The sequence below is a fragment of the Crocodylus porosus genome, unplaced genomic scaffold, assembly GCF_001723895.1.
Source record: "Crocodylus porosus isolate Cpor-Errol unplaced genomic scaffold, CroPor_comp1, whole genome shotgun sequence".
In the NCBI taxonomy this organism is placed as follows: domain Eukaryota; kingdom Metazoa; phylum Chordata; order Crocodylia; family Crocodylidae; genus Crocodylus; species Crocodylus porosus.
In genome coordinates this window covers 56443696-56471500 of record NW_017728948.1, presented here as the reverse complement: position 1 = coordinate 56471500, position 27805 = coordinate 56443696, and the positions used below count along the sequence as shown (strand labels likewise).

At 42.5% G+C, this 27805-nt stretch overlaps 1 protein-coding gene across 1 annotated transcript in view; it reads left to right on the top strand.

Annotated features, from left to right (window-relative positions):
• The window catches only part of SGCZ (sarcoglycan zeta), a 517747-nt gene that overhangs the window by 470038 nt on the left and 19904 nt on the right, over positions 1-27805 (top strand). Inside the window, exon 5 of the mRNA XM_019553415.1 lies at positions 2600-2672. Coding sequence (XP_019408960.1) covers positions 2600-2672 — 73 coding nt within the window. The remainder of the gene's footprint in view (positions 1-2599; positions 2673-27805) is intronic.

The window sequence follows — 27805 nt, the reverse complement described above, 5'->3', positions numbered from 1 at the left end:
AGAAGAGGAGGAAAGAGCTTTCAGGCACAAGGCTACTGATTTATATATATATATATATATATATATTATAAAGTGGGTATAAAAATTAAATTTGACACTAGATCAAAATAAACAAAAAGTAGAGGCCAGTACATTCTAAACAAATCTTTACTTTTTTCAGTGATGAACAATATCAGAATGTTATTAATCTTAAATATATATACACTTAGAAATATATGTATTATATATCTATATAGCCTTGTGATACAGGGTTCAGGTAGAAGTGCATCTCCCCACGGTAACTGAGAATGCTTTGCAGGAAGTGTTCTGAGTTACAATGATGTCCTGGAATAAACAGAAGTTCCCTGTTGGTTCCGGGGGAGAGAAAAATCTAGCTCCTGGCTGTGAGCCTGCAGCTGGTTTCCCATGGCAATGGCCCCTCCTCTCTCGCAGCCTGTCCCTTTTCCCCTGAATAGGAGTGGGGAAAGGGAGCAAACTCATTCTAGGGGTTCTCTCCCCAGCTCTGGAGGGGCTGAAAAACACCCAGAATGAACCCCCTCCACTCTCTTTCTGTCCTCCCATTCTGAAAACAGCTTGAAGTTGGCATTCAGTACAGACAGAAGTTACAGAAGATGCTCTGTTTTGAAATGTCTTAAACTGACCCCTCATGTAATGATGAGTCAGACTTTCACCCTATCAGCCATTTTTTAAGGTGCAGCCATGCACTTGTATTTGGTCTCAGCTATAAAATGCTTTCTGTGGCCAGACTGGGTTAAACTGTCACTTCTGTCTGTGCCCACAGAGAAGAGAACAGCATCCATTTGCATGGCATTTTTTTTCCATGTCAGATTCTGCAGTTTTCTTTTTGCTTAGCCATAAATATTAGTTTGATTTTTCCTAATTTATAAACAGACTTTTTCCTTTGATGACTTGTTTAATATTTGATCTAACTCTTCAATTTATTTTTAAAGAAAAGCTTCAGTGGAAAAATACTGTGAAAATATCCATCTTTGTAACTAAGTTATTAATTATTAGAGATTGGTTAACTGGTTAAAATGGAATAAGAATCTTACTGGCCATTCACTTAGAACTCAAATTAAACTTTTTTGACAAGTATGTGATCTTTTAAGGAACATATCTAGGAGCCAAACCTCCAGCAACCAACATGTCTTTTCTTTAGAAGCTAGTCCTTCTCTAGAAATGATCGTGGTTCTTTGCTCTTGGTCTCTGTGGAGGTGTGGAACCATTTCTCAGTGACCAAGGGCAAAGAACCATGCTGCACTTAATATATAATCTAACTCTTCAATTTATTTTTAAAGAAAAGCTTCAGTGGAAAAATATTGTGAAAATATCCATCTTTGTAACTAATATTAAACAAGTCATTAAAGGAAAAAGTCTGCACTTTATTATTCTGCAGCAAAAGCCAGTGACTCCTATCTCTACTGACATGCTGCACTTAAAAATGTAAACAGGAATCCTAGAGGGGAGAGCAGGATGCCTATAGGTGTTCTTTGTTCCTAACATATACAGATAGCTTATGTAAAGAGAACTAAATAAAGACAAAATAGTTTATTACTTGTGATTATTAATTTAGAACTTATTGAAAATGCATGGATGAATTCACAGCAAACTTTAGGTTTTTGCTGAAAAATCAACGTTTTGCTAGAAATTAAAATGGTTTTATTTATTGGTTGATTGTATTTTTCTCCACTGAAACTTACATATTTTTCACAGCTTTCAGTAAAAAATGAAAACTTATCTGAAGACAGAATTACTTATTTTAAAATGTTTTGTCAAAACCTGACTATTCTTGAACAATGGCTTTAAGAGTAATCTTTCAGTCAAACCCATTAGTGCTTTGTATAAGTTTCAGAGTTTATAAATGCATAAAAATACTCTAGGACCAGCATTTTCAGACATATTCATTTATTCTGTTGCCTTGGGGTATGGGTACTAATAACAAATACCTGAATACCCCAAAACTGGGTTGGCCTCAAAAACTAATGAGAGGTCTCTGAGAGAGAATGCAAAGTTGAAAGTGATTAAAGGTGAGTGTTAAGTTCAGAAACAGCTGGAAACTATGGGTTCTCAAAAGCTTTAACAATGGTATACAGAATAACTCATTCTGGTTATTCAAATCCTGAAACAAATAAAAATGAATGGACACTTCTGAAAATTTGACTACTGTTTGCGTGTGTGTGTGTGTGTGTGTGTGTGTGTGTGTTCAAAATTGTGCTTGTTTACTTCTTTAGCTATTTTAAAAATTCTGGGCATTAAAAAGGTCCTGTCTATGGGCTTTTGATGGTATGCTCACACTCATAAGCTAGTTCTAAGAATTTTGAATTTTGAATTTCTTAAGCCTCTTCCATGGATAAATGGAAGTCATCAGTTTTTAGTGCAGTTAATCCTGATTTTGGCATAAACAGTAACATTTCTTTAAGGTAAAAAATACATATTGAACCTGCAGAATGTCCTTTGATAATGAGGTATGGATGGATGCATTAGTAAATTAATTGACTAAATCTTTTATCCTAAAAATGTCAAGTTTTGGTCATACATTTAATTGTACTTTTCCTTTCCAGTATAATTGTACTGTATTTTATTTATGTATTTATTTTAGGCACAGAAGGGGCAGTGTTTGGGCACTCTGTGGAGACACCCCATATCAGAGCAGAACCTTCCCAAGACCTCAAGTAGGTGTTTATTCAGAGTTGTTTTAATTTTTTTTTTCCTGAAATCAACTAAGAAGTTTTGATTTTTCTTTTTTATTGATAATCTATGCAATTTACTCTAATGACCCTTTCCTGATACATTTAAAACAATAATCAGTTTTTATTAGAACTAAACTTGTCACAGTTGGACACAAATATTGTTATAATCAAGCAAAATGTAAAGCTTCTCCCTTTTATAAAACATCTTTCTCCAGTACTGAACAAATGTTATTCTTTGAAAGTTCAGGTTTCACACACCTTCCTTACATTTTCAAGCTGTCAGATTTTTTATGAAGTCCTATTTCATACAGTGCTGTCTATTAGCATGAAGGTCATTTCTTGTTTGTTTATGAACTATTCCAGAGATATAAGTCAAAATGTCAACAAAAAGTAAGAAGTATACCATTTGTCCTTCAAACAGAATTTCTGCATTGTTTTTAAAGGCTTTTCCCGTCTTCAAAAGTTCATTTTCAAGTTAAGTGAGTCTACCTCTTTAAATGTACTCAAAGACATCTTGAGGTTGTTGTAAATTTACACAAACACATAGGCATAAGCAAATAGTAAAAGGTCAAAAACTAAAGCTAAAGCAACTAAGGGACCCAGAAAAAGACAATCTAGAGTGACTTAAAACGAAAGCCTTTTCATAAAGTTTAAATGCAATTGCACTGCTGACATTAATCAGTAGTTCACATTCAGTGTAAGAGAGGTGGGATTTATATGAGAAATAATGACTGCAGACCGAAGGGGCTTTTTGAACTTTCTATCCTGTACTTATATCAGAGAGTTTGCTTCAGCTCTACCTTGCCTCCTGAAAAGTATAAACCTTCATAATTGCCCTACCTATCAGTTTTTATAGTGACTTACGGTACTCTAATGAGAATCCTTTCTTCATATTTTAAAGGTCCTGGGATCCATCAACAAGCACCAATCTCATTGAGGCCCATAGGTTTGCCCATATGTAACAGATTGCAAGAATAGGTCCATTTCCTCCCTCTTTCTCAGAAAAAAAAAAAGAGAGGTCAAGTGAAATTTGTCCACTTAGACATAATATTTTGAACTTAATATAGTGTTGAATTGATGTTGTAACCATGGTGATTCAGAAAATATATGGCAAGAATTTGTGTAGCTGATATCTTTTATTGGACCAACTGCATGTTTGGGATAGACTTAGGCAAGCTTTTGAGTATCACGCCACTCTAACTCAATTCCAGCCATACAGTTGGTCTAATAAAAGCTATCACCCATTTAATGTAATACTTCTGCAGATTCCAAATGGGTCCATTTTTAAATTCCTCTGCTGTCATAACTTTTCATAAGAGCTGTTGTTACTGTCTCCAAAAGTAACAAGATGGTAGAGTTAGTAATTGCACAGAGGGCACCTGAGTTTATGGAGAAAAAACAAGAAAAGGCTGTTGTTTCAAAAGTCACAAGCAGCAACAACTGTTCATGCAAGGAATGGTGAATGTATACATTATACTTAAACCATACTAAATTTATGAAATATTAAGCTGTGTTAAAGTTAGTGTGCTATAAGTAGGGATCTACCTAAATCACACTGGAAGTGTGCTGCCCAGTGACTCTTTTAATCTTGCTCTTTTCACCACATCCACCTCCCCCCTTCCCTGCTGATTAGTGGAGGGGCCCAGGTCACCCCATTGCTCTCCACTCACTCCTGATGGGCCAGGAGGCAAAAAACATGGTTTTAAATATGCCATAGTTGTTACCTCCCAGCTGATCAGCAGCAAGCAGCAGGGCTACTGGGGCTAATCTACCAATCAATGTAGAGGGACAGGTGTGCATTAAAAAAAAAAAATATTAAGGACCCTCTGTGTAGTGAACTTTCAACATGATTAGTGTAGATCCCTAGGTATGAGCAGTCGCAAATTAAGGGTTAATACCATGGATCGCCTGCACAGCTCTGACTTGCCACTAGAGGGAAGGCAGGCAGAGAAGTGGCTAGAAGCTGGGACAGCTGGGCTTGGAGAGGGGAGTTTGGGAAAAGTGAATCTTAGTATTCTGTAGGACTGCACATTATTTGGTTTATCTCTGTGGACAAGACTGAAGTACCCTAACACAAGCCAGGCCAAGAAGTGATATAGCTTTGAGACACTTAGCCCACATCCAGATGAGCGCAGATGTTTGTTTCCTTGGGGACAAGTAGTAGGCACACCTTGTGGCATTGCTACTTGTTCCTAGGGAACAGCCATGCCACACACACTCTTGGCATGTGGCAGGTTAGCCTGGGTGAGGTAGGGAAGGCTGGGACTAGTAACTGTGCTGGTCCTAGCAGCCTTACCTGGGGTTCTGGGGGTCTGCCAGGAATGTATCCACAGTAGGAAGCCTGAGTGGCAGCCAAAGCATGTCTCAGGCTGCTTTTGGTCAGCATGAGCTATTGCTGCATGCGCTCCCATGTTTTTTTAGCATAGGTTTTTTTGACCCTGGGATCTCCCAGTCTGTGGTACTACATACCCACATCCACACTCCTCTGGACATGGCCTTAGAGGGCAGTTATCATGAGTTAATAAGCTTTACCAAGGTGCTTGCATTTTAAATGCCCTTAGTGTGGTCTAAGTAACTTCCCCTAAAGAAAAGTACTTGTGGCAGCCTAAGGATATGGCGACCAAAAGCACATATTTTGTCTATTCTTTTTGATATATCAATTGATATAACAGATCGCAATGCAATAGGCATGATCAGAGGCATAGCAGGGCAGTTCCATTACTTGAGCTGTTTCGCCGATAGGGCAGTGCCAACTGCTGCACTGCCGGAGGAGGTGGCAAAATCAGATACCAACTGCGGTAGCAGGTTTTTGTTGTTGTTATCCACCCCACCCCACCTTTTTCCACAAAGAAAATGCCCATAGTTGCTTCTTTTGTTGTCTCACCCTTTAAATTTATGATACTGGCTATGATGTTGAGAGTTATTTCAAATTAAGCTAAAATTTCCCTATTGCTGTGTGTATGTCCCAGGGTATGCTTATTTCTTGTCCTTTATTTGCCATCGCATCCTATTTCAGACTGGTTTTTATTGATCCTAATCCTTTCTTTTAATATCTCTTTTTCCCATGCTTCTCCCTTTTATTAAATATCGCTAAACCTACCTTTAGGTGATGTCTTCTCACATGGACTACAATTATTGGGATTTTGCCAACAGTCCTCAGCTAGCCTTCCTGCATTTGGGTTCCTGCATTTGACAAGAATCCATGAAACTAAAACAAAATTTGCCACAAATTTTCAATGAAGTAACATAACCTATCAGTAATTTTTTCTCCATTTATTAAATATGCTCTGTAATTTATTAGTTCCCCTAAAAGTTCACTGTTGTCCATTTAATTCAGCTTTAAATGTACTCATTTTTTAAATATCTCCCTTCATTTAAGCCTTTATAGAATCATAACAATAATAATTTGCACAGAGATTTCTCAGGTTTGGTATCAGTCAATAATGGACCTTTCAAAATATTTTCTACAAAATCTTTGCTGTTTTGATTTAAATAACTTTAAATAATTGTGCTTTTGATTGGTGTTTTCAAACAGTGGAGGGGAAAATAGAACAGTTTCTTAGGCTTCCTTGAATATCCTTATCATCATGAAAAACTTTTTTAGCTTAATTAATTCAAATGGCCTTTTTTTAAAACTGCATTTGTATGTGGCTTGTACATGAGGGGGAAGTGCAGGTTTGCTTAGTTTAAACCTACTGTTAAAATAAGGGAGTTACTGTAAAAATGATTGATTGTTTCCCAATCATTCCCAACCAAACCTATTACCTGATGTCCCCTGGTTTTCCTTTGTCAGCATAACAGTGGCCTCAGAAGGCCTATTAGGTTCATTTGTAACTCATTTAGAACCCACAGTTTCACTTGTGGATATTGTGTGGATTTGCACCCCAAAATACAATTCCTTTGATGGGACTCAGGAAATGTAAAATTGATAGTTAGTATGAAATGTTAGAAAGTCTTCTGGCTATGCCAGCTGAATAATAGGATCATCATTAAAGATGGACACTTTCCAACGGATACATTTGATTGTGCAATCTGAACCAATATTACAAACAAATATAAAAGATACATAAAAAATGCTGAGGACTAGGATGATTTTTGGCATAGGTGAAAAAATCAGATCTTGATCACAGTAAATAATGCCATTCCCTCCAGCATCTGGGAAAGTTGGATTTAAACATTCCCCCTGCACCCCTCCCCCCCAGTATTTGTTATGAAAATAAAAAATTAAGAAACACTATAAACAAAAAACATATACACAACTTGGTATGACTTTTTTTCTCTTTTTTCCCTCTGTCTTTCTAGCTTCTTTTTTTTTTGCTGTCATTTTCAAATCTTTCTAGTATGAAATGCTTTCCTACAATCCATTGGGAAAGCTGGTAAATCCCTTTAGATCAAATTAAAAAAAGAACTGAATCTAACTTTCATTAGCTGGAGCAAGCAGAAAACAAGAATTATGCCTTAGAATTGGTAAAATGAATTACATTTTAATAATTTAATCTTCTGATTTATCTTGCTACCTTTTCTGATAAACCTGCAGTTAAGAAACAAAATTGCCAAAATGATAGGCCACAAAATATTGGTTTTAAAGATAATGCGTTTCAAACATGGTATGTTAATCAGTAATATCTATGTATATAAAAGGCAGACAGTGGTTATATACTGATTGCTATGCCCTGAATCACCTCCTTAATAAGGGGGTAAATTAGTTTGTTGTTGTTTTCTACCTCTGGGAAGAACTAGAAGATCAAATTTAATAGCTTTTTTTAGTGTCAAGCTTAGTATGCCATTTACTATCAGATAATCCTGGAAAAAATACTGGGCATAATGAAATGGAAATTGATCAGGCAGCAAGGAAATGGCATACAATGTAGTTTGTAGGATTCCATTTTAAGTCTGAAGATGCACAAATCTTGTATAATGATTTTTTTTCCTACAAAGCTAAAACTATGACTCTTCTAAGAGCCATTTTCTGCCAAAGTTGCCAGAGGTAGTTTGCTAAGATGGTTCTGCATCCTATCTTTAAACGTCAGAGGCCAAAGAAGAGGTCACACAGAAATTTTGCAATTAAAGTGTTAGATGTTTAGAGAAGACAGTATGAGAGGTAGTTTTAAGTTGTCAGGGGACCAATTGACTTCTCTTCATGGTTTTAACCCAGGAAACATTAATAAACAAATCATCAGTAGAAAGGAAATTGTGTGTTGTAACCTGAGGCCATCCAAGCCCATGCTGTTTTTAAGGTTTAAGGGTTTTAAGCTTCCCCTTATCTGTCCTTTAAGTCATGGGTCCTAGTGACTCTGATTTCTTTTGTCACAAGTTGCCTTAATTCTTAAGGTGAGTTCACTGTTAACATATTCAGTATTTAAACTGAAATTCTCTTATGTTCTTATACATGCTTTTTCTCCTGAAATTCTTATAGGAGGTAACAATTAGAAAAAAAGGGAAATATATATTTTTCCAAAATTAATGCTGATTTAGATTGTGATAAGTACATGAAAACCAAATAAGGAAAGGTTCTTCACCCATGTACCCAAAAAGAAGCAAGGTGAGAGAGGGATATAGGTTAAAGATTATCTAGGAAATGGCACTGAACAAAATGAACACATTGCCATAGCTTTCAATAAGGGCTACAGTAATTGCCATGACAACAATGGCAAGATGGTTAATAGGACTGAAATGGAAATGAAAATGACAACATCCAGGGATTGAAGCTAAATTCAAAACTTTTATGCACCAAGGCAGGGAGAGTATGTAATTTCCATTTCGACAGTTTGAAAGGACCAGCAAATGGTATTGCAGAAGCTATAGCAAATATTCTTTTTAGGGCAATTAAATTGGAAAGTTGTAGTGCATTTTTATGGGTGGTAGTATGTGTAGTTGCCCATCCTTAAAAAAATGGGCAAAAAAGATATCCAGGCAACTATCGGCATTTGTATACACTGTGGCATTTGATTCTCATTAATTTACCTCACCTTAAATTTTAAACTGGTTTATTTTGGTGCAACATGTTTGTGTTTACAAACTATGGGCTTTTGAACAAATTATGTCCCATGTGTAATTCCCAGCAAATTCCAGCAGGGGGAGACAAATATCAGTCTAGTTTGGATCACCCTGCCCCTGCTCCCACCAGCTGAGTAAAGCAAAATCCCTGACATTTGGTCAGGCCAGGGTGGGGGGCGGGGAGGGAATGAAGGCTGGAGCTGCTACAGGGCAGGAGGGGTGGGGCTTGTCCTGAGGCCAGTGGAGAACTCTATGGCCAGCCATGCAGCACAGGGTTTTCCCAGACATGTCCTTTTTTTTGGCATCCTGTGCTATGTCTGGCTAGGTTTTTTTAAATTTCACCCCCACCCCCAGCTTGTTTTTAATATGGCAACCCCTAGGTAAAACTACAGTTCCCAGAATACCTAGCAGCAGCTATGTTGAAAATGGAACCCAAAATACTGCTAGGTAAAACTACAATTCCAAGAATACAATACTTTTCCCTGCTGGTGGGACCAGGGGGAGGGCAATTAGAGGCTGCAGGGGGCACAAAGTGTTGGGAGTGAGGGGCACTGGCAGGGTTGGGCTTGGGGCTGTGGCTTGCCATTAATGGGCAACAGAATGGGCAAAAGCAGGGCACCAACATGTCACTGCCCTTCGCACCATCATCCTCTTTTGGGTGGGGTGGGCGGCGGGGCGGGGTGAGGGCAAGGGGAAGAATAGCTCTCAGCCTCTCTTGCTCTCAGAAGAACAAAACAGATAGATCTGGGCCTGAAAAGGGTGATGATTGCCCTCTTTGAAATGTAAAGGATGCCTTCCCTGCTTTGCTAGTCAGACCTGAGATCCTACTCCTGTCATTGTCTAAAGTAATTTGTATCACCACAGGAGACCTTCAGGTCCATATCAGTTAAGAACTGCCCAGAGGAGTTTTCCATTTATTGACTCCTCTGTGAAATCCTCTGAAATATGAACTTTCATTTCTATCCAGAACTTTTATAATCTTTTCTCTGATGCCTAATGAAGGGTTTTTGTTCCTGAAAGCTGGCAATTCAAAATTTTTTTTTTCCTTGCAAAAATCTTGTTGGTCTACTGTTTGGCCAATAAATCCAAGCTTGGGAAAGAGGGAGATAAAATTACTATAAATACCAGGTAAAACACTGGCCTTAGTTGTATTGTGTAAATGAGAATGTGCCCTTGATAAACACTGTGTGTTAGGATTAACAAATACCTATCTTATGTCACAACCTGTTCATGATAAGAGGAAATATTTTTTAATTAAATCTTCTAAGTGTGGGCCTTATAGATGTGGAAAAAATGCAACAGGAAGTTATTTTCAATTCACACATGGCTGTAAGAAAACCCCTAGCAAACAGCCAGGAGTTCTCTCTGTTTATTTTATTTTAGTTACATGCAGTATTTTTTTGAGGGTTTTGGGGGTTTTTGTGCAAAAAAACCCTTGTTGGTCTAATAAAAGATATCATCTCTACCACAAGTCCTGTTTGTTTTACCTAAGTAGGCAAGGTTCTTTGAGTAGATGTGATATCTTTTATTAGACCAACTGAGTAGTTGGAAAAAAGTTAGTGGCAAGCTTTCAGGTACAGTCAGAATCTCTGCTGGTCTGAGACTCCAAGGAATGATAGAAGCTAAAAGTATAGCAGGGTGGGAGTGAAAATATAAATAGGCAGAAATTAGAAAGATAAAAGGGAGAATACGAGAGGGAGGGGGGAAGCAGGCAGGGGAAGAAAAGTGACAGCAGTCGTAGAATGCAAGGTAGAAAGAAGCTTCCAGTGACAAAAGGATTAGCAGGAGATCAGGAAAACAGGAAAGAGGGATGCAGAAAGTGTGACAGGAAGTCATAGAAAATTTTAAAAAATGGCGTATGGCCCCTAGCCCCTCCTCCCCCGCCAGCCCTGCCTTATGATTCTGATAGGAGGTTACCCCTGCTCCCGCCAGGGGACCAAAGCAAAATCTCAGTTCCTGATCATGCACACACTGTGCTAGGTATTCTGGAAACTGTAGTTCTATCTAGCGGTGGCCATGTTGAAAACAAACTGGGGAAGGAAATCCTGGACATTTGGCTTGCATTTAAAAACACTGCTTGGATGCAGCACAGGGATTAGGCTGCTACGCTGTGCCAGACAGCCTGGCCACAGCCTCCCTTCCCCCCTGCTTCCCCCTGGGCAGCATCTCCTGGCCACTCAGCCCCTGTGAGCACAGGCTGCCCTGTAGTAGCCCCAGCTTCTGCCCCCTGTGGGAGCAGGGAGAGGGAAGGAGCGATGAGCAGGAGCCAAACCCCCCCCCCCAAAAATCTACCAGCAGCAAATAACGGTGGCACCCAGTGGCCAAAGGCCTGAACTACAGAAGTAGCTGGTGGCAAAACCATTAATTACAAGTCTTTGAGTCACTTGGTGTTTACACACCATGAATCCATAGACAGGGCGATGTAAGCGACGGCAACACAAACTAAAACATGTCCAAGCAGCTTAGTTCAACTTGCTGAAAATACTTTTAAAGCAGCAGGAAATCTTGCTCATGCAAGCACAAATGTAGTTGCAGTGGCGTAAGCAGAAAATCTTGTGTCATGTACAAATGCCCTGTAAGCCTACTACTGTTGATCTCTGTATTGTTAAGGGATTGGGAAGGATTTTTTGGGAGTCATTGGGAAGTCATTTTGAAGGAAAGAATAATTAAGAACTTGGAGGAAAATGGGGGGAGAGGCTGAAATGGAACACGTGTTTACCAAATAAAGCTTGATTAACCTAACCTATCTCTTTGTAAAGATCATTGATTTTCTAGATAAAGACTGTTTTGGAGTTTTAACCTCTCTAGATTTTTGCTAAAACATTAAAAATTATGCCAAGCAGAAAACAATTAGTTAAACTGGAGAAAAAAAGGGCTTAGTACAAAAATTGGAAGGTGGGTGGGATTGATTGAAGGGGAGGCAACATTTATTTGTGTTGTAAGGATATAAACCGTACATGAATAAATTTAGGTTTGCAATTAAAAGAATGCTTCTAAAGAATAGGTAGGTGAGGATCTAGAATAATCTTCAGAAGGAGTAATGGCGAGGAGAAGGGAAAAAAGACTTTTAAGGTGAAGTTTGATTGACTTTCTGAAGTGGAGCATATGATACGATTGCCCTCAATAGCAATAGTATGGGACTGGGTTCAATGACTCAAAATTTTGTCCAGAGCTATATTACTAAATACAATGTTCGGGCACTAAAAGAAGCCCCAAAGCATATGTAAAACCTTTGTTGTTCATGTTTCTCTTTTTAAAAGTGTAATTTTAGGTTTGCATCATAAACTTTTACCACCTCAAAGATTTAGAGTGCAGCTGAATCAGCCATAATATTAGAATTTCCTGTTTTTACCTGTGTAGACCTAATGGTGCAGTAAGGGAATATTTTTATTTTATCTTCAGTTAATTTAATTATTTTATCTTACTATATTTTTCTTCAAACATCTTATACTAGTTGCTGTTATTTTTCAGTCTCTCTGAGTTTCATCTGGCATTTCTATTGTTTAATGCCTGTAGTTTTACAAAGAGTTCCAAACAGACTAACAAGTTAGTCGACAAGTTTTACTCTATCATTGTTGTCCTTGAAGAGAGAATTCACTGTCAAAAGGGAGAAAGGGCCATGTGGCTCACTGGTGACATGAGTTCACTGGCAAAGGGTATAAATTGCTGCCTAGTTACTTCTAAATATGATGCCAGTCCTAAAGAGATAACTGAAAATAAGTTGGCTTTCCAAATCTTTTCTGGTTATTGGTTTTAAAAGATAAGGAAACTGCAAATATAATCAACTGGGAAATCTGTGTTACAGGTTTTCCTCTGTGTCTGATCTGGAGGAAGCAGTTTTTCTTAGAAGAATGTAGTTCTGTCATAATCAGAACATCACATAAAATGGTCTGGATTTTTACTGAAAATTTGTTTCTGGAATAATCATTACAATTCTGATAATGCTGAAATACAGATTTGATTTTTTTTTTAAATATTTATTATTTTTTCTTTTGTTTTCAAAAGTATTGTCATTTTCAAGTTTGCATGTTATAATACAAAATTTAAGATTTTAACATCAAAATGAAAAGTTTGGATTGACTAAAATGTGTTTTTCAGAATTGTCATTGACAAAGAAATGTTTACATTCTCAGGTTTCATTCTGATTCAGGAAGCAGCTGCATTTCAGGTTCTTAAAATCCTTCCTAAAATAGAGTTTCTGTCATCTGCTTTACTCCATGTTTGAGTTCCCAAAACAGAGTTTTAACACAAGATGTAACATCTCTTTTTTTTCAAGTTCTGGAGATCATTTGTGTGTTGGACAAGAGGGTAATAGTCATACAATGTACAGGCAAAAAGGTTCACTTTTTATTATTTCCCTGAATCAATTCATCCATAGTATTCCTGTAAGTTGTAAGAAATACTTAGGGCTTAGTTGCACATTAATTTTAGGTGGCCTCTGGAGCTCTTAACCCTTGGATTGTCCACACATTAACACCTGAAACTAGTCTGAAGCACACTCCAAGGCAGATTTATCTCTGATCTGTGTTACTCAGCTCATGTTCCATTAATATGCAGCCACTCCCTACAAATGAACAGCACAAAATGCAGTGCACCAGCATCCCAGGATGCAGTGTCCTCTCCCCCACCCTCCTGTTCTGTGTAGACAAACTTTACACCCCTTGAACTCTATACTGCCAGGGGGAGGGGTTCTGACACCAAGTCAACTCCCTCCTGTCTTTCTGGGTGTGACCTTCCCACTCCTAGTCATGCAACCACATGCAAACAGCTTGCAGAGCACATCCCAGCTAACTAGGTCATAGGACATGGACAGGTTGGGGAGAGGGGTCTGGGTGGGTTAAGGGGGACAAGATTGCGTCCCCATGAGCTGGGGACTTCCTACCTGCGGCGAGGGCAGTAGCTCCCCCAAATCACTTTCCATCACTCCTCCCACCTCTCAGCCACCCTGGGAAACATGACCAGCACCCCTCACACTCCAATCCCAAATCCCAATTTATTAAAACATGAGACCTTCTTTAATTTACTTCCTCTTAATTCTTTTTGTTTTTACTTATTTTTATTTTCTCTTTCAGTGATTAACTTCCTTAGTTTCACCCTTCCCCCCACCATTTCCTTTCCACCTTCCATTTTTTACCCACCCTATCCCATTAACTCTGCCTCTCAGTTTCATGTTTCTTCTCCCTCCCCCCTCAACCCATTTCTCACACACATGCACCTAGTGCAAGGACAGAAGCCTGTCCCGACTCACCAGTCCTGTGGTGCCATCTCAGAGCTGTAGCTCCTAGCCATCCCCCTCTAGTGGCAAGTCACAGCTGTGCATGTGGGAGAAAATGTTTTTAGCCTTAAGAGGCACATCCAGATGAGCATGCATGTGCATCTTGCAGCATCTCAAAACTCTATGAGATGCTGCAAGAGGCATATACAGGAATGAAAAAATGTTCCCTGTGGTGCAAATTTGCAGTGCGGGGGCAAAATTAGACCTCTGAATATCTGGGGGTAAAAAAACATGCAGGAAAAGAAGTGAGGCAAGGCACAGTCCTGGACAATGACATGAGGCAACCAGAGGCTGGGTCCTCCACAGAGACACTCTAGTAGCAGCCAGAACATCTCTGTTGTTGGGCCTTGCCCCAGTCCTGAAGCATGCTGCCTGCTTGCACGAGGAAGGCAGCATGCCTGCTGCAGAGAATTAGACCTAGGCTCCTGTTGGAAAGTAGGGGGGAGCAGGAGGAGGTGGCAGGAGACCATAGACCCCAGAGTCCCCAGAACACCTCATACTGTGAGGTGAGTGGCCCTGGGGGAAGGGGGCTGTAACACCTGTGAGGGGGAGCAAAACATATAGGTATTTAGACATCATTTTATTATGTTAATAGAGACACTGGTAGGCTTCCAAATTGTTTTAACACTGTAGATATATCAATAAAACATTGCCCAACTGATTGCTGTATGTGTATGTACGTGTGTGTGTTTTTGTATATGTATGTATATATATATATTATTTGTCTTCGTTTTAATTGCGGAGGAACATGGATTTAAGGGTATTTTGCATAGTGACTTTGGGATTTTTTTGCAGGGATTTTTCAGTTTTCAAAGAGGGAACACCAGAATTCCTGCTAGGTAGGCAAATGGCAGGACCCAGGCAGAGGAGCCTGTTGCACAAAACCCAAATCTGCAGCCACAGCCCACTGGCAGCTGGCACAGATGGGCACATACTTGCTGTGCAGTCCTCATCTGGGTCTGGCAGGTGCGCAGCAGGTCACAGCCAAGCAGCCACCCCCACTGCCAGACTACTGTAGTGGGTAAAAGATGCAGGGAACTGTCAGGGCAGCTTCAGCAGTTCAGCTAGCACAAGGAGTATAGTTTCATAGTTTCACAGTTTCTAGAGTGGGAAGGGACCAGAGTAGATCATCTAGTCCGACCCCCTGCCATGGCAGAAAAGTGTATTGGGGTCAAACGACCCCAGCAAGGTGTACATCTAGCCTCCTCTTAAAGACCCCCAGGGTAGGAGCCTGCGCCACTTCTCTTGGAAATTGGTTCCAGATCCTAGCCACCCTGACTGTGAACTAGCGCCTCCTGATATCTAGCCTAAATTTACCCTCTGTCAGCTTGTGACCATTATTCCTGGTCACTCCTGGCTCGGGGAAATAGGGACTACCCCAGTGCCTGCTGATGCCCCTTGACTAGTTTGTAACAGGCCACTAGATTCCCCCTCAGCCTTCTCTTTTGGAGGCTGAACAGGTTCAAGTCCCATAGCCTCTCCTTGTAAGGCCTTCTCTGCTGCCCCCTGATCATGCAAGTGGCCCTCCTCTGGACCCTATCCATGTTATCCACATCCCTCTTGAAGTGCGGTGCCCAGAACTGGATGCAGTATTCCAGCTGTGGCCTGACCAGTGCCGCATAGAGGGAGAGTATCATCTCCTTGGACCTGCTTGAGATGCATCTGTGGATGCATGACAAGGTATGGTTGGCCTTCCTGACTGCATCCCCACACTGCCAGCCCATGTTCATCTGGGAGTCAATGATGACTTCAAGATCCTTTTCCGCCTCTGTACTAACAAGAAGGGAGTTCCCCAACCTGTAGGTATGGTGCCGGTTGTTCTTCCCCAGGTGCATCACTTTGTACTTATCAGTGTTGAATCCCATCCTATTCTCATCCGCCCACCCCGGTAACTTGCCTAGGTCCAATTGCAGCCTATTCCTCCCTTCTAGCATGCCCACAATCCCCCACATCTTAATGTCATCAGCAAATTTGAACAGGGTGCTTTTTACCCCCTCGTCCAAGTCACTGATGAAGATGTTGAACAGTGCAGGCCCAAGGACGGAGCCCTGTGGAACTCCACTGCCCACATCCCTCCATGTCGAAAAAGACCCATCCACCACCACTCTCTGGGTGCAGCCCTCCTGCCAGTTGGCAACCCAGTTGACTGTGTATGTGTTGACACCACAGTCCCCCAGTTTCTTAATGAGAACAGGGTGAAAGACAGTGTTGAAGGCCTTCCGAAAGTCCAGGAAGACATGTCTACTGCTAACCCTGCATCTAATGATTTGATGATCTGATCATAGAAGACCACCAGGTTGGTCTGACAGAACCTCCCACTAATGAACCCGTGTTGGTTGCCCCTAAGCATGACCTCCCCTGCTGGCCCCTCGTGGATATGTGCCAGAATAATTCTTTCAAAAAGCTTGCCCAGGATTGAGATAAGACTAACTGGCCTATAGTTTCCCAGGTCCTCCTTCCTCCCTTTTTTGAAGATGGGAACCACATTGGCCCTCTTCTAGTCCTCTGGCACCACACCAGAGCACCATAAGTGCTTGTAAAGCCGTGCCAGGGGTCCTGCAATGACCTCAGCCAATTCCCTTAGTGCTCTAGGGTGGAGATTGTCCAGACCAGGTGACTTGAATACATCCAGTCCCTCCAGAAGTTCCCTAACTAGTTCCTCACTAACCCTTGGCCTAGGTGTGCCTCCCCTGGTGCCTGAGGTAGGGGCCGGGGGGGGTGACTGTACCAGTCCCTGCTTAGGAAAATGGAGGCAAAGAAATTGTTAAATATGTTGGTTTTGTCATCTGGTGTGAAGACCAAATTTCCTAACGCGTCCTGCAAGGGCCCCACGTTACCCGGGACCTTCTTTTTACCCCCTATGTATTTAAAGAAGGACATCTTATTGTCCTTAATCCAGGAAGCCAGTCCCAGTTCCATCTCTGCCTTGGCCTTCCTGACTGCCCTGCATCCCTGAGCAACTGCAGTATAGTCATTCCTGGTGATGTCCCCTCCTTTCCATTGGGTGTATGCCTCCCTTTTAGCTAGGAGACATTCCCGGATGCTTTTGGTGAGCCATGGGGGCTTGTCTGCCCTCCTGCTCCCTTTGATCCATGTTGGGATTACCTCCCTTTGGGCTTGGAGGATCGTCTCCTTAAGGAGCGACCACTCTCCTTGGACACCTGGCTCCACTGGCATCTCCCCTGGTGGGACTGTGCACTTCATGGGTTAGATGGAGGTCCTGGCTAAGAACCTGTGTGAGCGGTCAGATCTGGCTGACTACTCTTCCCAGCAGATGTCCAGGAGTAGTGTCCCTAGGTACCAATTGGCTGGACCTCAGAAGCAGTATGGCTTTCTCAGGGCTCCTTGGGGGAGGGCAGGAGCCCCAAGCCCATAGTGGGCAGCCTGCATCCATCATCGCCCCCACCCCTCTCCCCTTCCCTCCCTCTCCCCATGGGCTCTGCTTGGCCTCACTGAAAGCCAAATTATAGGATTAAATTAACTGAAACTTAAACTTCCCAAAACAGGTAATATAAACTTGTCATAGCCTTAACTCTGCATCCTGGAGTTGGAAGTTGCTCTGTCTGCATTTCCTATCTGATATGTAAATACTGTATTGTGGAGAAGTTGGTTAGAGCAACATTATGCAGTTGTGACTGTGATCTGAGATGACCTGAGGAAAGCCATTAGATCTCAACACTTGACCTTACTTCTCCTGTATGGGGGATCAAAAAAAAAAAGATGTTGCATATGTACTTTGAGAGACTTGGGATGAACTCTGTAGGCAGTATTAGAAAGAGCTTACAATGTTGTTTTGTAAAGCTGGAAGGGAATTGTATGAAAATTTTCAATATTACAGAATTTCCTCCATTTTACTCTTGGTAAACATAAGACCTTTCAAAGTCTAAGCTCTTCCTCACACCCTCTCCCACTTGCCAAAAACACGGAGAGAGACAAACACAACCAAAAATAGCCAATACTCTCAAGCACTTTTACATATGCTCCATGGATGGAGGGGAGGCACTTTAATTGGAGTGGATCCAAGAGACACTCTAATTAAAGCATCACAGTGTCTCATATCAGCATCCCCATGCTTCAAAATGGGAGTCGGGGTGCTTGAACTAAAGCATATTCGATGAGCTTTAGTTAAAGTTCCCCTGTCAACATTTTGAAGCACAAAGATACTGAAACACAGGATGTGGAATAGTAATTTCCATGCCCTGGCAGACTCGATTAATTGAGTTTGCTTCAGTGCACTGTAATTATAGCACATTGCAACAGCCTCCCCGTTGATGTATAGGCACCCTTAGTGCTTAAGACATTTGCCATGGGTGTGGGAAACCCAGCTTCAAGTCTACATGCTCTCAAATTCAAAGCAGGATTGTAATCTTTCAGTGCAGTCTCCTAACCAACAGGCTATTGTCTAGTTGGGGTTCTTTCTCAATCTCTCCAGTGCATGCTGTTCCACTTGTATAAATAATTGAATGTTCATTGGAGGAGAGAATTTGAATTAGAAATTCCATCTTGAAGCTGAGAAAACTTTTCTTGAAATATTCATCAACTTGGATATGTCTCTGTGCAAAGCTTTTGGTTTTTGTGAATCAGCATTATCCAACACACAAAAAATTCTTGATTCTTGCTGTGAGGATAGCCTACAATTAAGTTGGAAATGAGAATGATCTTGGGGTTTAAGTGATGGATAAGTAGAAGTATAGTGTTAGATGGAGTCCTGTGAGTAAGAGAGAAGGCCTTGTAAAGAGAAGTTCAGCCAGAGGAAGCTGGGTTTTGCTGAAGTAAGGTCAGTATTTGGGAGGATAGGTGTCAGTACTTTCAGTTCCGGACAGCTAACCTCAATACATGGAAGCACTGGATTGTCCAAAAATGGTTACATACCCCATTACATAGGAAATTAACACTGTCTGCAAAGTCAGTATTCAAATGCATGTATTTTAAGCATATTGGGGTATTAGCCAAAGAGGTCAGAGTTAAGGTTGCCTTGATGTATAGTTTACAACCTGTATTTCTTGTTTGCTGAAGTTTAAGTTTTAAATACATGAACTCCTGGTTTTTAGAGATTTGAGTGTTTGTTAAATACTACTAGTGAAGGTTGATTCTGCACTGACAAAGATTTTTTTTATCAGAGAATTGACTCCACACTGCATCCCTGTTGGCTTTTAGCATTCACCTTTCTTTGTTGTTTTCAGACTTCTCTGAAATTTAATCTCCTTGTTTCTTACATACTATTTTGTCTTTTCTTTTTTGCATATTCCCCTATACTCTGATATACTTTTTCATATCTTTACTTTGCCTTCATCCATATGTATTTGCCACACCAGTCCTTTATAACTTCCTTCAGATGTCCTATATACTTCTGAAGCTTTGTCAAATGTCCTGGATACTGTCTGTTAAAAGTTATTACTTCCTTTAACACTTTTCAGCCTTCTTTCTTTTTCATTATAAATAACAATGACAAAATGTCAGAAACAATGTCTCCTATTCTATCTCTTTTTCTCCCCTCTCACTAACTAACTTTCCTTTGTGGTTCTCAGAGGAGATCCAGTAGCTTGGCCTTTGAAGACTCCAGTGATTTTCCTGAACTACCCTTGCAAATTTATTAATATTAAGTATTCAGTTATTTTCTGGGTTACTTTGATAATACAGACTCACTATATTGAAAGCAATGGAGTGTGCAATGCAATTAGTATTCAGTTTGGAGTCCAGTGACTGGATTTCTGGGTTAATGAGAGCTTTAGGAGCTATATTAAGGTGACAAAGATATGTCCTACAGTCAATGACATTAGTTAGATATGCATGTGAATATAACAGCAAATGGCAAAATGACTGTCTTACTGTCCTAGTTATAAGTCAGGAAAGTTTCCTCTAAATTTAAAAATATTTTCAATGAGCTGTAAAGTTGAATGTTGACAAGTATATATGAATTGATATTTGCTGTTTTCACAAATATATACTCAAGCTTTTCATAGGACATTTATTCCACTTTCACTCTCCTAACAAGGTCACAAAACCTATGGACAAATTCTACCCTTGAATATATGTGGTAGGCTTTACAGAACTCAAAGGACGCTGCATGCAAGCATATGAAGATGGATTTCAGTCTCTATAGTATAGCTGATCAATGAGCAAAATTATGGCTTTCTGAAGCCTAGATAATGTATATTTATTTCCCTTGAATTCCAATAGCAGCCTCAGTGCTTGCTGTAACCACTGTACTCCTGTGGTTAAAAATGCTTATTTCCAATTTAAGCTACAGGCTGGAGAGTGGAGTTTAGCAAGGCCCAGCTAAAAAAGGATATTCACAGAAATTAATTAGTTTAATCCTTCAATGTGTAAATAAAATAAGAAAAGCTTGCCAATGTTTTGATAATTTAAAAATACTTTAAATTCCTCCATATATGTACTGTCTGTGCCTGTGTGAGTTTTAGTGTTTTTTTCATGTGTTAATGTGTGGACTATGTTTACACACACACATATAAATACTATAAATAATGATATTGTAGCAGAAGGCTAAAAGCCCCTAGTGAAAGAGCTGTAACTATCACACTCTATTTCAAGCAGTATAAGTTAGATTGAGAGCAAACGAAACAGACATTCACTCTTTGGTGGAGGGGCTCACAGCCTGCCCACATTGGCCACTGTGGGTGCTCCCTCACACCTCTCAGCATGCCTCCCACATACCTCCCAGGAGATTGTTGGAATGGGCTCTGTCCCTACTGTCTCCCCACTGTGTCAGCCACTGCCAGCAATGGCTGATAGGGAAGAGATCCTGGACCACTTCCCCTGCAGTCTCTCAGGCCAGGCAGTGGCAAGCTGCAGGGCCAGGGATGCTTCAGAGAGAAAGACCCTGGGCCCCTTCTGCCTGAGCTGTAGTGCACTCTAGGGCCAGGGCAGCTGCTGGGAGAGAGACCCTCTTTCCTTCCTCCTCTTCCAGGCTGAAATTAACATATGGCCAGAGGGAGGAGGGAGGACCAGGATCAGAGGCTGTCACTGACTTGGGCCAGTGACAACTGAGAGAACGGGGACAGCTCGGTGCTCAGGCAAAGTACACAATCTCTGGCCAAGGCTAGAGTGCAGCGCTGCATGGTAATCATGTTCTAAGTCAGGGGTGGACAATTATTTCAGCTAGAGGGCTGCTTAATGCCTTTTGATGAGCTACCCCACCCTTGATAGATGACCCAATCCCTGGTAACCATCTTGGGACCAGAATTCCTGCCCCTAGCCCCCTAACCTTTGTGACAGGAAGTCCCTCCCCTTACCCCCATAAATATTCCTTTTGTGTGTGTGTGGGGGGGGGGGGGGGGTTGCTATCTTGGAACCAGAAAATCATATACTAAAAATCAAATATCTACTATAGCATATCTTAATTTTATTTCAAAAAATATTTTGTCCCGATTTATGTGTATAGTGTATATAGAAGCAATTGTACAATAGCTCAAAATAAAATCGTACTGTTGTACATTCTGTGAGGGGGAGCATGTGGGGTGTGGTTGAGGGTGTGCGTGTGTGGCATGTGTGTGTGTGCATGATGTGGTGGGTGTGTGGTTTGCGGGGGCTGTGGATGTGTGGGGGGGGTGATGAGGTGATTATGTGGGAGGGTGTGGGTGTTGGGGAGGTTGTGGATGTGTGTATGTCAGGGTGGGGTGTGGGTTTCCCCACATGCCTCCCCCCATGGCACATAGCTCCCACCACCAGTGGCAGCAGCAGCAGCAGGCAGTGGGCCCTTGGGCTAAAGACAGACATTCAAAAGACTGATGCCTGAACTGATTCAACCTTCACAGGTTAGTGTAATCTGTGTAGGCTGAACCAGTTTGTAACAGGACAAACATTGACTCTGGATGGAGGCAATGCAGGCACATGCCTGCAGTTGCTCAGGCCAGGCGCCAAGGGGCTCTAGAGCTGGCCCTCAGCTGCAGGGAAGCTGTGCTGGGGGGGTGTGGCCAACCCAGGGTGAACTGGCCAGAGAGAGATTTAATTCCCCCTCCTTGTGTCACCAGCAAGGACCTGAGTCAGGTCCACTCACACTCCCCCCTCACTGCTGCAACAGGGGGGCACCTTGGCCCCTGAGGCAGAGAGGGGAAGGGAGCAAAGTTAATTTCCCTTCTATCCCACTGGCAGCTGTGTGGCTCCTTGCTTGGAATAGGCTCCCAGCTGTCCTCTCCACCAGAGGCTGGAGGGAGGAGGAATAACCCCTCCCTGCCCCCCTGCGAGGGGCCCAGCCTGGCCGTGCCCCCTGCCCACCACTGCAGTAGGAAGGGAAAAGCCCTTACTGGGGGTGGCAGCCCCTGTCACACTGTGTGGGAGTGTGAGCCCCTTCCCAGCAAGGGGCTGTGCTTCTGGGTCGAGCTGTGTACAGCAGTGCCAGGTCTGCAGCTACAGCCCTGCAGGGACACCATGCTCCATAGCTGCTTTGCCAGCCCCACAGTATGGCTCCACTAGAAAGGGGCTTGTGCTCTGGGAAGCCATGATGGGCTCCTGCCATTGGGCACCCATTGCTCCAGCTGTCAGGCCAGCCCCCTCCACTTGTTCTGTGCCAGGGTTATTCAGCCCCGCATTATTCCCCCTGAGCTTCAGCTGCACCCCAGCTGGGCAGATCCCATAGTCAGCAGCTAAATAAGCCCCTTTCTGCCTGGAGGGGGCTTGCCCAAATCACAAAGAGAGGCCGTTCACAACGCTGCAAAGTCTACCCAGCCAGGTCTGCCTGGCCCAGCAGCTGCTGCCCTCTGCTTGGAAACAGCTCCCTGCTGGCAAGAGGGGGCTTATTCAGCTTCTGTCTTCAAGCACAGGGCAGCAGCATCTGGACCAGGCAGAACCCACTGGGCAGATCCTGCTGCAGTGTGACTGGCCACTCAGTGCTTTGGGTAAGCTCCCTCCTGGCAAGAAAGCTACTGGCTGTGGGGTCTATGTGGCTGGGCTGCAGCTGAAGTTCAGGGGGGAATAATTGGGACTGAATAAGCCCCGACAGCGGTACAGAACGAGCAGCATGGGCTGGCCCTCCCCCTCCCCCACCTCCGCCCAGCAGCTGGAGCAGTGAGTGCCCCATGGGCAGGAGTCTATCACAGCTTCCTGGGGGGGCCACACTGTGGGGCCAGCAGAGTGGCTGTGGAGTGTTGTGGTGCTGTGGGGATTTATAGGCCTCTGTCCCCAGACCCCGGCACTGCCACGTGCAGCCTGAGCCCACAGTTCAGCCCCTTGCCAGGAAGGGGCTCACTCTCCCCCACAGTGTGGCAGGAGCTGCCATCCCCAGTAAGGGCTTTCCCCCCTCCCACCACAGTGGCACAGTCCCCTCCCCACTCTTCCTCTGCAGCAGTGCACGGCTTTAGCTAAGTCCTAGGACCTGCACTTGGCAGTAGGGAGCAGAGCCAGGCTGCCAGCTCCACTGAGAGGATCTCCCTGCAACTCACATGCAGCTCCCAGAATTCCAGCAGTCACACACCACTGGAGCCCCATGTGATAGATCCAGCAGCCTGGCCGCATTCCCTGTCACCTCATGTAGCTCCCAAGACTCAACCAGGGTGGCAGGGAGCAGGGCTGAGCTGGACCAGCTCTACAGTGCTGGGCTTCCTGCCTCTCCCAGCTGAGCCCTGAGAGCTGCACATGGCAGCAGGGAGTGAGGCCAGGCTGCTGGCTTCATTGTACATTGCTCACTGCTGAGTCCTAAGAACTCATTAAGTCCTAATGAGCTGTTGGGAGGACCACGTCATGGGGCAGAGCCAGCCCCATGCTCCTGCTGTCCCCGGCATGGGTCCCTTGCTCCCACCCAGCTACAGCTTCACCCCCCCCCACCCACCACTGTTTCCCTACCTGATGCCTGGAGTGCTGCATCAGGGACAGGAGGAGGAGTTGCTGGAGGTTGGTAGAGATGAACAGTTCCCTGGGTGGCTACAGCAGCAACGCCCCCCCCCCCCCAAAGCAGTGCATGCTGGCTGGGGCCAGGGCTCTCCCATTGGCAAGGGTGGAAATGCAGCACACTACCCCAGTGGGAGTGGATGGGTCTTGGCCCCATGCAGAGTACAGCAGGGGCAGCCACAGGGTGGACCAGATGCAATTAATTGGTGGGCACCTGCCCATGAGCCAGAGGAAATTGCCTGGTGGGATGTATCTGGCCTGCAGGCAGTATTATGCCTGCCCCTGCTCTAAGATAACTCTCGATGGATCTGGCACAGGCTTCTGATAAAGTACTGTAACAGAATGCTTTTTAGTATAATACCTCATCTATCAAGGGTTAGCTTAGAGTATGATCCACCATTTTTAAAGTGCTCTAAGATCCATGAACTTCTGTTCAATTACGGCTTTACAGTGCTTTCTGTGCATTTAAAGCATGAAAGGTGTAACATCTGTACCTAACCCTGCTGCTAAATACAGTTGATCAGAAATTTTCTGGAAAATTATTTTTCATCAGAGCTAGTAGTAACTAGAGCAGGGATACCAGGACAACTGTCCTGAATGCTGACTTGGGAAGAGAGAGAGTGAAAAAAACCCCAATAGCTGCCACTCGCAACTACATGATTGCAATTGTATTTGCTATGAGGTAGCAACTAGAAGTTGCTGGTGCCCCTATGATCTGAGCATTCAGCTTCATTACCATAGTGCTGATCAAAACCAAAATATTCTGTATATTTTGTAAAATATTTTGGTTCTTTTGAATTTTGGTGAAACACAGGGAGAAGTTCATTGAATAATCACCTGGTTTTCTCCCAGGTCACCTAGCAGACTTCTCTGGATTCCAGGGTTTCTAGGGTCTATGACTTTAAAACAAACCTACCATGAAAACTATCTTGAGCATTCCTGGGTTATCAGCCTCCCTCTCTATGGCTTCCATGTCCCTGCTATACAAAAATCTAGAACTCTTGGTTCCAAAGTGATACATTTTATTAGACCAACTGGAAAATGACAAGACAATTGCCCTTCTCTGCAAGCTTTTGGGATCAAAGTCCCTTTGTCAGGCTGTGGAAAAAGTGCAGATGGCATAAGATGGCAAAAAGTCCATATAGGTAGGAAATAAACTTCATTTTTGCACAGAGGGAGCTGAAGATGGAAGGCTGTCCCTCTGGGTCCATGAGAGTGTCTTTGTGAGCTCTGTTGAGTAGCTCTTTGATGTATTGATCAGGTAGAATTCCTTCCTTGGAAGTGGCAGATAGCAGGCTGTCAGTCAGTATGTCCCTGCTATGGAACTATGAGTCTAAAGGCTCTTGGAACTTTGATAACCCAATCTCAGAGCCCAGCAATATGGCAGGAAGCATAGGCAGATTTATTGCCTTTGTACCAGAGCTCTAAGGCAAGCTCTTAGAAAGCTTTAAGGAAACTTAGCTTAACTCTGAGTTTTAGGTCTCTTTGCCATGGATCAGGATTCCTGGAAGGCTTTCATGGTTTCTGACCTACTTGCCATATACCCAGGAACCTGGCAACTCTGGAGGCTCTGAGGGGCCTGACTTGAGCCATTTTTTGAGGGTGTTTTGAACTTCCTGCTCTACAGTGGAAGACTTTATAAACATGGTCCAATGAGTTCCCAAGAGCCAAAACATCCATATATTTAAAAAATGAACCCAAACACTATTTTTTCTGAAATGAAATACTTTGCAAGTTTTCCTTCCATGAGATACATTGATGTTTCTACTGTTCATTACAGTTTTTAATAAATATTTTTGAAGTGTTGAAATTTCATATAGAATGGATATTGTTCATGTTGAATAACACTAGTGCGAAAGCACTCAAGGCAATAGCCTATTTTTAGTGTAATTAGAATAAAGATATGTGAAATGAGCTCAGAAATCCATACAAATTGTGGAGAATGTGGGAATAGAATGTGAGAAATCCACATCTGTGCTAGACAGTCATTGATAGAACTGAATAGATTTTAATATTTGTTTTTCTTAATTTTCTTTGACTTACCTTACTTTATAATCAGTAAATAATTTTTCTGATAACATTCTAATACTTTATTTATTTGAATGTAAGTTCATTTTTAATTAATAATAGCATATGTGAGGTTCAGTCTTAGGGCTCTGGCAAAAAACTGCAGTGGCTTCAGTCCCTTTTCTGGATTGAAATGGATGAGCAGCACTGCCTCCTGCCTGCTTCTCAGACTGGAGTCCTGGAATAAGAAGCAGGTTTGGGGTTTATCCTACTGCTCCATCCATTCCACTCTCTGGGTGCATCTACATGTGCAATTAAGGTGAAACAATCAACTCCAGAGATGTTTAAGCTGGAGTAAATTGCTCCTGGGCACAGCGTTTACATGTACATGCAAGATAGCAGTAATTTGAGCTGAGGTGGAGCAGGTCCAGGCTGGCAGGGGTATGGTGGGGTCAGACCTGGGCTCCAGGTGGTCTTGGTAGGTGGCAGAGGGATTGGCTGGGACACAAGGATGCAAAATCTGCAGAGCCATGTGGCAGCCAGGAGTCTGGCTCTCACTCAGTCACTATCCACACATGCATATCATTCTCCATCATAAGATAATACTGTCACTGACTTTACTATCTTGCAGCAGAGTTAATTAGTTTACTGAACCCTAATACCAGTGCACAGGTAGGTGGTGACACTGTACTGTGCAGCTAATTAGCTTGATCCACAGTAAAATGGATGATTTTTGGGTGCAGCCTCTAAGACAAGGAACAGAGCAGAGGAGCAGCTGCACAATGCTTCCCTCCCATTCCCCAGACCAGGGTCCTTGGTCTGGGGAACAGGTTGGGGGCTTTTTCTCACTTCTCTCTCCTTCTGGACCAGTCTGAAAGGGAAAAGAAGCAGCAAGGAAAATCCCCAGTCCCTCCCCCAAGATGTACAGTGCCTAGTTTAGTAAGGAACTGTGGGGTTTGCTTCACTAACTGTGGGGTTTACCTTCCAGATAGGTAAGGAAGGGTAAGTAGCTGGGAGTTGGGGTAGATGTGGGAGGCAGTGACTGTTTCAGGTGTTAACTGGTAGACAATCCAGGAGTTAAGAGCTCCAGGTACCTGCCTAAAATGAATGTATAACAAAGCCCTTAATATGGATATCTATTCTGTCTTAATCACCTACACAGAAAGGTGGCAAATCAGATGTCAAAGTTCCTTATTTTAAAAGTACTCGTCTCTCTTCTCAAATGGTGTGTCTATTAACTTGCCTGCTCTAACATAGCTGTTTGTTGCTTGGGAAAGAAAAAATGAAATCACGTGTATAAGATCCCCTTGTGCAATTAAATACCACTGTGACAGACAGAAAACAAATTTGAAAGAAAAGCAGATTCTTGATATAGTATTTATTTGCATTCTTCACTGCCATGCTTTTCTTAAAGATGTTAAAATTATAGCATGGAATGTTTCAATAAGTTTGTAGCAAAGATCAAAGCCTTTAGAGAATAGGAATGAAACAAGCAAAAACATTATTCTGTATGAAAGTCTGGAAAAGTAACTTATCTCAGACTTGTCCTGTGGCAACACTGCTGAAGAAATAACCTTTTTTTATATAAAGGATTCTATGTTTACAGATGATGGTTGCAGGTCATGTATTTCCAATACTCCTTTTCAGAATCATAAGAAGGAAAATTGTAATACAAAAGAACCAGCAAACGGAACATGACAGGAAAATTCATTTTTATTAACATAACAGCTAATTTTTAAAAGCTACCCTTTAATAATCCAAAAAATAATATATACTTCAGTCAGGGTAATGTAATAATTTTAGGATACTGATAAATGCTTGAGAGAGTCCAGAGGAGAGCCACGCGCATGATCAGAGGTCAGGAAAACAGATTTTACGATGATAGGCTGAGAGACATGGGACTCTTTAGCTTGGAAAAGCGTAGGCTCAGGGGTGATCTGATGGCCACCTATAAGTTTATCAGGGGTGACCACCAGGATCTGGGGGAACGTCT